Source organism: Drosophila miranda, chromosome 2 (assembly GCF_003369915.1).
Source record: "Drosophila miranda strain MSH22 chromosome 2, D.miranda_PacBio2.1, whole genome shotgun sequence".
NCBI lineage: Eukaryota > Metazoa > Arthropoda > Insecta > Diptera > Drosophilidae > Drosophila > Drosophila miranda.
The window spans coordinates 12,368,967-12,384,856 of NC_046675.1; the positions used below are offsets into that span (position 1 = coordinate 12,368,967).

Consider the following 15,890-nt stretch of genomic DNA (forward strand, 5'->3'; position numbering starts at 1 on the left):
ACCAATTTTGAACCGCCCGAACCGAGCATTTCCTGTCGTGCCGTGTTGCCGGTTCTGTTCCTCTCTGCTGGCCGGGCAATTAAAGCCGTGTAAACGTGGCTCACTGAAGCTGTAGCTGTATCTGGGATCCAAACAGAATTGACTGTCAGCATGGCAGACAGCAGACGGCTGATCATAAATCTTCCGAGTGCTGCCAAAAATAGAGACATTCCCTTCTTTGTAGGGTTCCAATTGGAATGGTTTCGATTCGTTTCCATTTAATCGAATGGATGGATGGATGGATGGTTGGTTGGTTCGATGGGATGCAAGCATGCTTCGATGCACGGAATGGAAAAACAATGAAAACGATAAAAGACCAAAAATAACCACCGCCACACACACACACACACACGCACACAGACGGAAAACGAAAGGAAAAGAATAGAAGCAGAAGCAGAAGCAGCAGCAATGCAATGGAAAGAAAAAGCCATAAGAATGAGTAGAATAAAAGAGAACTATTTATAGAAAACCGAACCCACAAACACACTGGAATATCTGAGAATTTAACAAGATTTTGGTGGGTTCTGGGGCGACATTTGATACGTGCCTTATGCCATCGATAAGGAAAACAAATAAAGTACAAAACACCGGTCTATATCCTGTTTTCTATCAGTTAAAAATCAGCATTATATTAGTTTTCTTATCTAACAACCAGCCTTTACCTCTTTTAACCTCATTTGTGGCTCTGGCCTGTCTAGCCTTCGTTTAGAGAGGGGATTATGATGTGCCTTATCAGTAGTTTCCGCTAATTTGTAATGCCAGAAAAGTAAGGGTATATAAAAGTGTTCAACGCACTAATGATTGATCTACAAATGGAAGTGGGGGCTGATTGGATCCCCATCGCACTCGTTCCCGTCGTATATGGGTCAATAGTCTGTCGATCACTGCCATGTTACAGGCCCTCTACTGATAATGGTATCCCCCCACCCCTTTTACCCCTCCAATTAACTGAAGTTCTCTCTCCTCATCTCTATCATAAATTGAAACGATTTTCCCCCCCCAGTTCTCGTTGGGCTTTTCGGTCTGTTTTCCCCCCATAATTCCACGGGGGCTTTGTGGAGTAAGACAACGTGCTTTGGCGTTTCATTATTTATTGTTATAAAATCCGCGTTGACTCGTTTTTTTTTTGTATTGATTTAACGCGCTTTAGTACGTATGTATATTATGTCATAACGATTTTAGTCACGCATCTATCTGTGTCGACAATTTTCATAACTTTTTTTGTTGCTCGTTATTTTCTTCAGCTGCGTTTGCGTTTGCTTTTGCTTTTCTGTGGCACCTGCAGCTGTATAGAGTTTCTTTTCCTCACCGCCCGTTGGATTTTCTTTTCGCTCATTTGGCCAAATTATGTCACTTTGTGGGTTGAATGTTTATTTAAACGGAGCCAAAAAAGTTTCAATTTCCGTTTGCTCATTAGACGCTTGTGGTTTTTTTTTGTTTTTTTTTTAAGGTCTTTTGACGGCTACATAATTAAGCGCTCTTTTGCCAGTTTTGGGCAGAAGTAGAAAGAGAGAGAGAGAGGCAGCACCACCTACACCCATCGGGCAGCCGAAAAATAGCTGCAAATTTGGTTTGCTTTTGGTTCATGCCTATGCTGTAAAATATTCTGTTTCCCGTATCGTTATTCCTTTTTCCTCTCCCTCGAACTCAGCAACGCCAGGGCGTACGTTCGCTGGCAGCTTTCATTGCCTCGCTCTTACGATCCACTCTCTGAGCGCGCCTCTCTCTCAGAATGCACTCTCTCTCTCTCAGCAACACACGATTGCAGCATGAACAACGGTGTGCAAAAGCACAAAACGCAAAAGCATGGCAGCAAAGGGCATGCACAAGCAGAAAAAGATTAGCAGCAGGCGGAAACAATTAAATCTTTGGATTTACATGTTGTTAATATTTATACATTATTTTGTTATAGTCTTTGATGTTAAATTCCTCCCTTTTAGGGAAGAACCTTCTGAAATGTGGATATACAGAAGCGGTTTACTGGGTATCGGCTAGTTTAAACCCATGAGTTTTTGTGTTTTTTTTTTCGGTTGATTTGTGCTCCTCTCTCTTTGAGTGCTAATGAGTTTAACAACCTACGGACGGGGGCTGCTGCTTTTTCTGACTAGAAAATCACTTGAAATTGGTTTATGGAAATGCTGTGTGTTTGTGGGGAATACCAACAAATGAATTAGTCAGAGAGGGAGAGAATATTTGCGGGTGAATCAACTTTCACAATGGCTACGCGTATGGATCTCTGGATGGGGGGGAGGAGGGCTCAATAAATACTTGATCAAACGGCAACCACAAGCACCAGCGACTAATAAACTAATTAAAGTTTTTGGCAGCGTAAACAACATTTATGGAGTTTAAAAACATGCTCTTATCTCTGCACTAAATTTGTGTTATCTTTTGAACCGACCAAAGAGGCAGAGGAGGCCCATTCGTAAGCGTCTTAACCCATGACATGACATCATGTTGATACATACATATATTTTTTGCACTCTTTCTTGCATAAGTCGATGGCAGTATTTTTTTTGTCGCACGCCCCCCAGACGCCAGAAGGCAAGAAACAATTCCGGAATTAATTGCAATCCATGGAATGGCGGCATGAGAGAGGGAAATTTAATTTCATGCGACTACTGCGAGAGAGAGAGACTCCTTCTTGCGTTTCCTCCTCCCTTTTTGCCGCCAAAGCTGGTCATTAATTTCTTAATCACGTATAAATAGAGAGGCACCAGGGGACAGAATAGATAGATGGAAAGATGGCTGACAGCAGAGCGACGGCGACGGCGACCGACTGTTCGTCATGGAAATGGGAAATTAGAGATGGGAAATTAGCATATTCCTGCCATCATTAACCGACGGCAGACGGCCTGCAGTCGTTGATGAGCACATTTCAGGTTGTGCCTTATTAGCACATTTCTGAATCCCAGACAAAGGCCAAAAGCAGCGCAAAATCCAGGCCCAAACCCCAGACTCATTCATCGTTGGCTGGTGGAAAGCGGGCTCTGGAAATAGAAGAGAAAAAAAAACACTCGACAAATGAAAAGCGAAACTATTAGCACGGAAATAGGTTGCTTCTCTCTCTCTCCATTTTGGGCTCCTCGTGGCTTTTATTTTTAGACACACAAAAAAACTGTCAGGCGTTGCAGTAAAATCCATAAACATGGAACATAATGTAGGCTAACATTAGGGAAAAATCCAACAAGGAGAACATCAAAGTGGTAGGCGGAAAATACTCTACTCTACTAATGGAATGTTTCGAAGTAATTTGGAAACAAAAATCTATCTTCGACTAAAAATAGTTGAACATTAATTTGAACGCAACGAAAAGATAAAAAATTGTATATTGAGATTAATAATAATAATAATTATGCCACTGGAAATGTTTATTCTTATTACTGGAATTTATGATTATGACCCAATAATTATTTGTGTTTATTAAGTCTTTCAATTGCAATTCTAAAATAAATTTACGCAAAACACGCATTTAAAAAAATTATTTATTTTTTATTATTATTTTTATTTCTTTTTTACATTTTTTTTGATTTGTTTTTATTTTTTTTAAATCATCATAATTTTTTCCAGTGCTGTTCCAAAAGTAATAGCAAGCAAAAAAATTGTACTATTATTTTATAATAAAAAAAAGCCTTAAATATTTCAAAAAAAAATAAAAAAATAATAAAATAAAATAAATAATAAAATTCTAAAATAAAAGTAATAGTTCTATGATGTAGTATTTGATCTATGAAATTTAAAAACTGCAAAATTATCTAATTATGAAAAAAATATGAGATGAAAAATGAGACAAAAAACTCGCGAAAATCGGTGGCTTTTGAGACTATGAAATGCAGGAAAAAAGAAAGTACAGAATCATAGGGAATGATCAGATATATTTGATTGCAGGAAAACTATTCCATTGGATCATTAGTAAAGCCTGAACGTCTGCAGCTGACGTTGGGCTCATTGAACACCTGGCTTTCGAACTTCATTGATGTTAGAGCAAGGAGCTTTTTGTATATCTGTACACAGGTTCTGGATCGTTAGCTCAACATTAAGAATACTTCCTTAAAGAAGTAGAATATCCTAGGCAAGAACTCCTCGAAGACAAAACCTGTGGTCTTTTAGGCATGCCTTGGACTTTTTTCTTTTGGGGATCTTTAGAAATACAAAAAACGTGTTCAAGAGCAGACGGTTGTGCTTTTGTTTTTCTTTTGATTTGTTAAGTAAACTATGTATTTCGCTGTTGCTACGGCTTTCTGTTTGTTTGTTTGTTTAATTCAAGTTAGTTTTGTTCTTTTTTTTTGTTTGTTTGTCCCTGTGAGCAGTGCAAATTTGTTTGCCAAAAGAGCAGCTGGGAAGAAAGGAACACCCACCAAACAAAAGACAACAAAAAATTGTACGAAACGTGCCGCTGCATTAACCAGAGGCAAAAGCTGCGGGGCAAAGAGGGGCAAGATCGAGGGCAGCAGCAGACAACCAAGAAAAAAAGCCATTGTTCGGGTCTTGGGCTCCAAAAAAAACCGAAATTTCTGCTGATTATGTAACAAACCGAAAGAGAAAGAGACGCAGAGACACAGAAAGACAGAGAAAGAGTTTTGTTTAAAGAAAAGTTGTTAAGAAATTGACAAGGCAGCAGCGCGGGGGGAGGGGGGAAGGGGGGATTTGCATAAATGGAATTAGTGACTTGACGCTAACAAGCGACCAGCAACAACAACAGTAAAGACCCCGCCCCAAAAGACCCATTCAACTCTTTGACCCTGTCGCGGTTGCAACAGTTTAACAGTATCCGATAGATACAAGCACTTTTGGTTGTATCTTTTGGTTGTACATATATGTATATGTATATTCTGTTGCCTTTTGCTGATTCTCTACTTTTTATGCTCTTCAATATTGTTGTTCGTCGTCTTCTGGCCAAAAACGAGTTTCTGCTTTTATTTTTTTTCGTATTTCTTTTTTGAAGTTGTCTCAATGAGAGTTCCATTCTTGAAATGCAAACAGCTGTATGGCAGATACAGATACAGATACAGAGGCAAACATCTAAAGAATATGAATGGGAAATGCGAATGGAAACGAGCATGTTCCATGGGCAATGCTCATGTTTCAGCGTGAGAGCCGTCGCCAGGGCAGGACAGGGCAGGGCAGGGCAAAGCAAGACCTCAGAAAACCGCAAATTTAAACATAAAATATGGCAACGAAACACCTGCTCTGCAGTGAGCCCCGACCCCCTGAAGCCGCTCGCTCGGCTGCTCTGCTCTCCCTCTCCCTTGCCCTCGGCTGCCCTGCTCTCCTCCCTCTTTTTCGGTTGCCCTGCTCTTCAGCACCTGCAGTATATTTGCAAAAACAAAAAGCCGTATCGTCTGTCCCCTTCGCCCATGCTCTTTGTCTCTGCTCTCCCCCTCTCTTGCAGTGTTTGGCATGTTTTTGCATTGTTCTGCTTGCTCTCTTGTTTACTGTTCAATCTGCCATTGCATTTTTGACAGGTGGAGAGCGAAACTCCGCTCTCTCTTCGGCTCGAATTTCAAATTCCACAAATAAAATAATAAAATGGAAGTGGAGGGAGAACCCCCCACCCCTTGCCCTGTGTATGCTGTCCCTTTTTTCTGCTGCTTGAAATCTATTTTCCGCTGTTGTTGTCGCATGTAAATAAATCCAAGCGGAGACACCTCTTCTCTCCGTCTCCCTCTCTCTCCACTCCTGCTGTTGACAGACAAACTGGAAAGATTTACACAAGTTATAAATATAGTGTGGAACCATCTATGATCTCTGTGGCCCACAACCAAACCCAAGAGGGTGTGTGGAGGCCTCCCTGTAAAAGTGGAGCGAAAGAAGAAGCGGATTTTGCCGCAGAGAACTTGGAATCGGAAAAGTTCAACCGTGGAATAGTATTTTTAAATGCTGTAAGATACTAGACAAACCCACGAAAAAATTTCCCAACTTCCCCGCAGAATTTATCTCAATCCCTAACTGATTCCGAGTCTGAAAGGCGCTTCAAGTTGTTCGATAATTATATTAAATATCAATATTTAAATGGTTTTTGTGCATTATGTAAGCCAATAACTATTTTTCTGCCTTTTCTTCTTTGAATTTTAGTTGAAAAAATTATGGAATTTCGGGGGTTTCACGGAGGTTAATATTCATCGCCGGGTGTCTGCTAGTCATCTTTTGTATTGTCCTTTTAGGTTTCCGAGGACAGTGGCTCCCCATCGGCAAGGATTACACAGTTTGTAGGCGCTAAGAGGCGCTCCTCCAGCTGCTCGAATTCTTGCTGATCTATCTGCTCCTTTAGAGATTGATCCTGCAGCTCCTTATGCGATTGATTCTGCTTCTCCTTCAGCGATTGATCTTGCTGTTGCTTTAGATTCTTCTGTTGCTGCTTTACCTCCTCCTTTACCTCCTCGTTTACCTCCTCCTTTACCTCCTCGTTTACCTCCTCCTTTACCTCCTCCTCTACCTCCGTCTGCTCCTCATCGGACTCCGCCGTGGCCATAATGGCACTCATGCAGAAGAGCGCCGCTATGTATGTGACCAGGATACCCACAATGGTCGTCTCGTGATGGCCGTAGTCCGCTTCATTCACACTGCCGTAGTAGCGAATCGCCGCCTTCACCCACAGAGAGATGAGCAGCTCGATGCGGGCCCAAACGAACAGCAGCAGCACCTCCATCACGGTAATGCTCAGCGTCAGCTCGATCAAGAAGCTGATCGGCCAGAACATGCGACGCTTGTAGTACTGCGGCAGCAGCACCATGTCCTGCAGGAAGTACAGAAAGCCACAGTACATCACGAAGCTGGCGCACAAGTTCCCCGGCACTGCGATCGGCTGATCGATGTTCACGAAGATGTTGGTCTGAAACCCAATGTGCAGGCAGGCTGTAAAAAACATCACCGAATACGAAACCATGATTGAAACCTCTTTTTGGATTTACAAAAAATGTAAAAGGCTTGAATTTACGAAATTTTGTTGGAACAACTTTTTGGAAGCCGACAAATTGTTAGTGCTGTAGGCAAATAAAGTGAATTATTTTCCAATGATGTTTGATCTAAAATAAATGGTATTCTGGAGTCGATTCCGCCAATTAAAGATTGTTGTTGTTGCTGAGAGCGATATTGTGCGCAGTGCAAGCGGGAAACGATGCTCCTGAAATGAAACGAAGAGGAATCAGTCCCGTTTTCCAACAGCAACAAAAAGGCAACTCCTCAGCGCTTGCATTTGTGTTTGTTGTTGCCGAAATAGCAATAGACGAATGGAAGGAATCGCTGAGAGAGCTTTCCCGCGTGGCGGGAATACACCACCTTGCCTAATGGGCAGGAGGGTGCTCGAAGGTTTTCTTTCATTTACTCACTATTCGATGATTCGGGATCGTATAAATATGTATTTCTATAATATTCCTTTCACTGTTAGTACTTTCTAAATGGAATTTTCAATGACAGAAAACAACCCCGTTTCTCTCATAGAAATTATATGCCAGCACTTTTCTGGTATTTATTTTGTATCCCAAGTGCTTGTTGCTGTTTAGCCCTAACGCATTTCCGCTTGCCCTCTGTTGCCGCCGGCTTAACTCAATTAGATGTGCAATGAAATGCTAAAAGCCTCTAAAGAGAGGGCTGGAGAGAGGCAGGTAGGCGCCTAGGGACAGGCTAATGAAATGAATGTAATGCATCTGCACCCTGATAATCAAATTAATTTGCATAAGCTGCGACCTCGTGACATTAAACCCTCCACATGGGGCCGGCCAGCAGAAGAGAACAAAAAAAACCCATGGTCAGAGTCGGGTAGGGGAGGAAGGGAGAGGGAGAGGGAGAGTAGCCTGTGTGTACACCTGCCCTGATTTCAGAGTCCCTTCTATACCCTTGTCCGAGTCCTGGGTGCAGTTTTTAGCATGCAATCAAGGGAAATGTTGGTTTGCCCTTTGCGTTTTGCTGGAAAATTTATTGTAATGCCATTTTGTGGGGCCTGGCGGCCGCAGAGAAGAAGGAAAATCGATGGTATGCGAGACCGACCCATTGTCATGCAATGGAAAGGCCATGGAGAGAATGGAGGGGGGACGACGGACATAATATAATGGAAATACTGCTTTACGCTTTTCCACTGTAATGACAATGTCCGCACAGCCTTCACTCACACACAAAAACGCACAGAAACACACACACGCACACAGATATAGAAATTGATTTCCCTAAACAGCAGACAGCCACGAAAAAGCAGAACAAAACCCGAAGAGCCGACGCGCCACAGTTAGACCAGAACCAGACGGAACCCATACACGTACATGGCATACAGGAGGCAGAAAAGAGAGGGATTAAATTCGCTACCGAAGCTTTGATACCCTTTAGCGGAGGGAGAGACTACTTTGGGAGCAATAAGAGGACTTTGAGAGAGAGTCGGTCTTGACTGGAAACTTGTTTTCTTTGTTTCAGAAAGGGGAATGTTTTGATTGAAACAATTAAATAAATATAAATCAGTTTAAGATATTTGGGCAGTGGCTTTAGTTTTAAACTTAAGTGTAAGCACCGCAACAATTTCAGTTTATTGCTATTTTAAGAGCTACTCAATAGCGACTTTTAAAGGAATTTTAATTCCAGTTAGGGAATGTTTTTCGACTTCAAATTAAGGTGCCGCTTGGTTGCCGTTCCGAAAAAAGAATAACAGGGTGCTGTTAAGCGCACAAATTTTATTATCAGCTGTTTAATGCATCAGCTGTTTATGCTTTATTTACTTTCGTAACTGTCAAGTGTCTTCTCTTACTCTGTATCCAGCTTCCTTAAATCAGCTGTCAATAGTCTTTTCATGTATTTGTAGAGCCGAAAAACTTTAAATAAACTTTTTCTGACACTTTTTCGGTCCAAGAAAACCCGTGAAACAATTTTCTATGAGATTGGCTCCCTATAGAATGTCTGTAGATGAGCCTCATTCAATCTACGTACATAATTGTATCTGTGATAATATTTTATCTTCAAAAACAAATTAAATTCATCATTAAAAAAAATAGTCGCAGTGCACAAGAACTCGTTTCGGTTCTGCTATTCGCTTGCCATTAATACCCTCTTTACAGGGTGGGCAACAAAAAAGCCAATGCAGAGCCCGGGCATATGTAGATAACGTATCTCATGGATACCTCTTTCCGTATCTGCCACAGTATCACTGCTCTCTGTGTTCGCTTGTGTGTGGTAACTCCATTTATCTGTGTATCTTTTTGTGGCCTAACATGTATCGCGCATTTTCCTCTTTTTTTTTTTTTTTTGCTGGTTTTCTTTTTTTAGTTTTTGGTTGGGTTTTTGGCTGTTTGCATGACGACGGACCGCGTACTCGCTTCGGCGGTGCTTGGGTTAGTTTTCCAAATTGAAATGTATGCAAATAAGTAGTCGCTGAAAATCAATAAATTCTTTGATGGTGGAAGGAGACCCAACAACAGCTGATTGCATGTGGAAACAGTCACGCGAATGAGAGAGAGGGAGAGAGAGGGAGCCCTCTCAAAATGTTATTTAAGCTCCGATCTTTTCCGTAATCAAAATTTATGGGATTTGTTAATGAATTCCCATAGGGGGAACGGTCGGGATTCTTTAATTGTGTAATATGAGGGCAGAAGTGTGGAAATTCTGGCATACCCTACACGCATATTGTGTAAATATTTACTCCAATTCGGATTGAGTTTCCATCGTCTTCTTTTGTTAATGAAATTTAATTTCGACAGCAGTCAAATGACAAACGACCCCCCGCTTCCATCATCGTCATCATCGTCATCGTTATTAATATTATTATTATTTTTATGAATGGCAAGAGACACAACACAGACTTAATCAATTTAACCCAGTTTTTGCTGCCTGCCTGCCTGCCTGTCGAGTGGGTGGTCCTTTTGTTGTTGTTGCCACAAGATGCATATCTGTTGGGTCAACAGTGTGCTGGGCTGCTGAGTGTTAACCAACACCTGTTGGTGGCCAACAGAGAAGGGTACACGCAATCCATTCAATAAGACGATTTTTGATTATCTTTACAACTTCCAGATTCCCTCTTTCTCTTCCTATGTGGCTTAGCAGTCAGGTTTTCCTATAATATTGGAATATTTTCTATTTAAATTCATGCAAACCAAAATTTTTTAGATAATTTTTAACTTTTCTGCATATTTCTTCTATGAAAGTAGTAATTTTCATGAAACAAATATGCCTGTTGGGTTTTTCATCATTAAACAAACTGAAACACTCGTGGAGAAAGCTCTCTGTTCGAATTAACTCGCAGCGAATGTGTCCTTTTACTTATGGAAACGTGTTTAGGGCGAAGAAGAGACCAGAAAAAGCTGCCTCTCTCTGTCTCCAACTGTTTCAAAAGTTTGGAGGGAGTAGAAGCTAAGAAAGCGCTCTCTCTCTCCCTCTTTCTATTTATCCTTAAGGACAGTAACTGTACACCAACTCGTGCAAGTCCGTTCATGTCGATAGACGTGTCTAAAACGAAGTTGCAGCGCTAATTTGATGCCTACGAAAGAGCCATGCAAAACAGACAGACAAACAGGGATAGGAAGAGAGAGAGAGAGAGAGGGAGAGAGAGAGTATGAGAAACATTTGCCTTTTGCACTTGCACGCGTTCAGCGTCTGCCCCCACCGCCCCCCCATGGCCCACCCCCATTTCTGTGTGCTGCAATTTCTGTCTGCGCTGCAGAATATCAAGTGGCGTGGCAGCCCCCCGGCTCCACCCCTCGCCCCCTCGGTGGCACCTTTTCAACGTCAGTCAACGCGCAGAGACCCCCCATTATGGGGGCAAGCACACATAAAATAAAAGGGGAGCAAGTTTAAATGCAACGAGCAAAAATCAATGCAACCCCAAAGCAGGCCACCCTCTCCCTATTTCCCTATGTGTGTGTGTGTGTGTGTGGGTGTGTGTGTGTGTGTGTGTGTGGGTGTGTGTCTGGGAGTGGGCGTAAACCGGCGCCAGGCTGCTTTATTAGATTGCTGTAAATAAGTTTATGATGCGCCAAAAAAAAAGAGAAGAAAATGTCAGAAGAATTCTGTAATAAAAAATAGAATCAAAAGAGATCGAAGAGTTAGATACCCTTTACAGGTATTTGATTTCCCGAAGAATTGCTTAGCGAGCTATGATTTCTGTGGCATGAGACGATTCTAGTGGTTTCGACAAAGTCTACAATTCCCCTAGGGTACATTCTTCATGGTTTCATACAAATTTCCATTAAGCGAACGGATATATCAAGCGCATGTGTAAATTTGCTACTAATGGAACAGTGGAATGGAACAAAAACGCTTTCCCAGGCAAATAGCTCTAGAACTGAGCAAATACTAGTTCCCATAGCAGACTTCTTTATTAATATTAGAAAATTCGTACTTCTTATAATAGTAATACCCTCTTAAAAAGGGTATAAATATCGTAAATGCAGCGAAGCCGAGCCGTACAGCCGCTGCAGGAGAAAGAGGCAGCAGAAGGAAGAGGCTGCTGTGTCATGGACCCTAATGAGAGAATGTCTAATGGAAGCAGGCAATTTTCAAATAATTTGCATTATAATTATACGACTATAAGGCCAGCCTAGTAGCTGATTGAAAGGGGGAGGGGGAGAGAGAGAGGGTAACTTGAGGCCGCATTCCTAATACTTCCATGGCCTGGAACGATGGTACATTTCCATTGCACTTGGGGACAGCGGAGACAGAGAGGCGACAGAGACCTCATATTGCAATTCCAGAAAGATGGAGAAAGGGGAAGGAAGATAGAGAAAGGGGGAGAAAGAGGCAGGTAGTGGGGCAGAGTGGGAGGGAGAGCATGTGGAAAGTGAGCAATTTCTTTGGCATTTTACTTTGAAATTGTTTCGCCTTAGTTTTTCTTTTTTGTTCTTTTCCGTTTCGTTCTTTTGTTTCAGTTTCTGCCACAAAAGTTTTGCTACCTTTTTATTGTTTTTGTTTTACTTTTCTCTTGCATAACACAATAGAGAGAGAGAGAGCCTGTTTCCCCCCTCTCCCTCGTTATGTAAATCCATCCAGCCAAAAGCCTGAAACTTGAACCATGTGAAATGGCTTCATATTCTCATATAATTCTCATTGAATTGAATTTATTCATTTGAATTTGTACTCTATTCACGAATTTCCATTGCGTTTTCCTTTTGCAGCACCGACGGCACAGAATCTCCCATACTGGCTGAAGACGGTGGCGATGGCCATGACAAACCGCGTTTGCGCTACGGAGAACTAGTTATACTCGGGTAAGTGCCATCAGAACCCCATCCCCAAGTAATCTGGGAATAAACCAAGGGTTTCCCTTGGTCGGAATTCCAATTTGGAAGCTTAATGATAGCTGGAAAGGTTTTAAAGTGGGAGAGGTGTAGTTTATCCTCTTTCCTGTGAAATATCCAAGGAAACTAAGTTCCCAACAATCCATTCTGAAGAGACATCATTCAATGATCAATCAGTGAAAAAAAAGCGGCTCATTATCCCCCCAAAATGCCGAACCTGTAAAGCTGTAATCTTTTCCTAGAGTCTAGACTCTGAAGACTCTGGCACCTAGTGCCTCAGCGGGCCCCTGCCCCTGCCCCTGCCGCACAGTCTCACGGGCCGGGCCTGGAGACTAGATTGATGGCTCTGGCCGGCTGCTGGGACGGATGATTGTAAATCTTGGCCGAGCAAAGAGCTTGACATTGCGTTGATTACCCAACGGCTCGAAGTTTTGGTGTGACTCACGATGAGGCCAGAAGCAGACCCAGAGCCAGAGCCAGACCCAGAGCCGGGCCAACGCAAATGCGTTTTGAGTCATTCGACGCTGTGGCTGCATTGTCTTAACACTTCTTAATTGCCTTCGGGACAAAGGCAGAGGTCTCTCTGAATTCTGGAATTGTAATGTACATAGTTCTCCATCAATTCCCCATTTATCATCCCCGTATGGTGGTCCCGCAGTCAGGTCTTTGCGGCAGCTTCCCCTGAAGCCAAATTGAGGAAGTCGTCGGGTCAGTGATATATGCTGGAACACTTTAATTATTGTCCACCAAAACCCATTAAAAAAGAACAAAAAAACTATGTGAAATAATAATTCAAAAGCCGCAAAAGATTCCATCGGCCACCGCTTCTCAGAACTTTACATCACGAATGCCATCAAAAATTATTTCATAGAAAAAAAAAAAAATCATGTATTATTTTTTAATGGGGAAACATGGGGTTCAGGGCTTTTCTCAGAACAAATACACGTGATATTGAGATTTTATGTGTGTTCGTCTGATCATAAAATTGTATCGATATCAAACAGAGATCATCTCTTACTGAAGGAGAAAATTATGAAGAAGAGGCTCAAAGAAGAGAGGGATTTATTGGGGGATTTTATGGCCCTCCGAATATTATCGAAACTTTGAACTATAAAATCCATTTAAACTCTTGTAGAATGTGTTTATTACCAAAGAACTCTCTTCCTCTGCGGGGAGAGCACATCTTTATGATCATTTAGTGGAAAATAGTTAAAGAATCGTGGGTGTTTTCTTGAATACATGGAATCTTATGGAATTTTGGGGTTTCTTTCAATGAATTCTTCAGTGAATAAAACTGATTATGCTCCTTAAAGATAGTTCTGATTCAGAGTTCTTAAAACCAGGGACCGGAAATAAGATTTATTAATGCCTATTACAACTAAATAAATCAATGTGAAGGAAATATTTTACGGCAACATAGAATACACTAAAATTCGTATTTTGTATCATATTTAGCGATATTAAAAAAAACTTATATATTTCACAATTTTGATTCAAAAATAAAAAAAAAACCTACTTGTGATTTTTCAATAAAAAAAATAATAATAATAATAATATAATAATAATATTCAAAATAAAAATAATAATAATAAAAGTAATAATAATAACAATAATAATAATAATAAAATAAGAATAATAATCAAAATAATAATAAATAAAAAATAGGAATCAGATTTGATTTGTATGTTAAAAGATACTATTAAGAATTATTCCGTAACATTTATTTAATAAATTAATTGTATATTTTTTTTTTAAGTATATTTAACTACACCCAATTATGTTTTTAAACGGTAAATGTAATCCCCTTAAATTTACACAAAAAGGGAATTCTCCTAAATTTTTGCTATCTACAATTTGCTCTGTGTGTGTTTCTATCTATTTGGGTTGTGTTATTTGGAACCGTGATAAATGGAATAAAATCGTGTAAAAAAAATTTAAAAATTTTGCTTGTCAAACCGTGTAAAGAAAAACTTCGTAAAAACAGAATTAAGTGCATACAACAGTCGTATCATCTAGAAAAAAATTGTTTCACAGAAATTACACAGTTTCTTAAAATAATTCTCGAGTAACAGAGCTAAAAAATATATGTAATACATTTTTTTGTAAAACTTATGATGTCTAAAAGTCGGTATAGGTGTCCTATGCATTGATTTAGACCCACTAAAAAGCGATTGTTTCGTTGAAATTTGGTGTTTCTGTATCCATTTCTCCCAAATACCCCAAACAGGCTTCAGGCACCTTTTAACAGGAGCTGGCAGAAGGGTTTTCCATCTCCAACGTTTCAAATTTCATTCAGAAATATTGTAAGACGTGTGTCATTCATTGGCTATGTTCTACTGGCATTTCGTGACATTTTCGCTTTGATTTGTTTGTGGAGCCCCTACCGCAGAACTTGCATGGATCAGTCGATCGTGCTGTTGCCCCAATTGCCCCACGCCACAAACAGCTGATGGGCACTTTCTTGTGCCATGACTCAATAATAATTATACCCATTTGCCGAAAGCCGTAATTACACATTTATGGTGTGGCTAATGTGGAATAAAAAAAAGAGAACTTAGCGGGCGATTCTTTTGAGTTATTAGCGGAGTGGGTAATCATTATCTATGGGAAGCAGAAAACAGCGAGGGGGCCATGGAACCCCCCACTAATTGTGTAAACAGCCACAGAACTTGACCCAAAAACGAAATATACGAGTATGAACATACGCTGTGCGTTGGGCAATAGTGCCCCATGCCCCCAATTGTGCTATCTATACAGTCACTACATCTCCCTGTCTCTTTCTGTCTGTTGCAGCTACAATGGCTACTTGCCACAGGGCGATCGCGGACGACGACGCTCCAAATTTGTGCTCCACAAACGGACAGAGGCGAGCGGCGTCAAGCGCTCCAAGCACTACATCGTCCAGTCGCCACAAACATCGAAGGCCATTCTGGATGCCAATCAGCATTCAATCTCGTACACGCTCTCACGCAACCAGGCGGTTATCGTCGAGTACAAGGAGGACATGGAAACGGATATGTTTCAGGTGAGTGTTTCCCCCCACAATGGAAAGGGGGTTGGGTCCTTCGCCTAGGGAACGGGATTTCAGTTTGATGTTAATCTTCCCTGGCACCAGCGTTTGTGCCATGACTTTGATGAATGTTCTTTGGGTTAATTAGAGCTTCCTCAAGTGTTGGGGCGCCCCAAACCCTTAAACAAGGAAAGTAGGGGGTATAGACTATGGACTACCACTTGGAGGATTATTTATAGGATTTTTTTGACGATTTATTTATAGTATAAAACAAAAGGCCTGTCCTATTATTGCTTCGTGCTCAAAAAAGAGTTGCCGAGAGTGCAAAAACAAAATACACAGTTTTGACGTTACGAAACGGTAAGAACACAGTACCTGCGGGTCCCAGTCCTTGCTTTATATTTGTTTAGTGTCGATACTGAAAAGGGATATACAGAGGTGCTTTAGACACGCCTTATGGACTCATAAACGCCACCTTCCACACGCTACCCCTCTGCACTGCCCTTTCAGCCTGGCCAAAAGGTCAACAGTTTTACTCGAACAGACAGATAGACAGAACGACATTCAATATTTATACGAGGCCAAAGTATCGCTTTCTTATTGGCCTGAAGTGTAATGCCAATATCGCATGA

The 15,890-nt window shown here is 41.2% G+C and overlaps 2 protein-coding genes across 2 annotated transcripts in view; one reads left to right on the forward strand and one right to left on the reverse strand.

The window, feature by feature from the left end:
• LOC108155358 (protein pellino) overlaps window positions 1–15,890 on the forward strand; it is a 36,741-nt gene that overhangs the window by 18,285 nt on the left and 2,566 nt on the right. The window contains exons 3-4 of the mRNA XM_017286122.2: window positions 12,126–12,218; window positions 15,042–15,273. Coding sequence (XP_017141611.1) covers window positions 12,126–12,218; window positions 15,042–15,273 — 325 coding nt within the window. The remainder of the gene's footprint in view (window positions 1–12,125; window positions 12,219–15,041; window positions 15,274–15,890) is intronic.
• Window positions 6,017–7,474, reverse strand: LOC108155359 (X-linked retinitis pigmentosa GTPase regulator-interacting protein 1-like). Its single transcript, XM_017286123.2, has 2 exons — window positions 7,368–7,474; window positions 6,017–7,162 (listed from the first exon to the last, which is right to left on the reverse strand). The coding sequence occupies exon 2, from the start codon at window positions 6,923–6,925 to the stop codon at window positions 6,200–6,202; it is 726 nt and encodes a 241-aa protein (XP_017141612.1). The 5' UTR covers window positions 6,926–7,162; window positions 7,368–7,474; the 3' UTR covers window positions 6,017–6,199.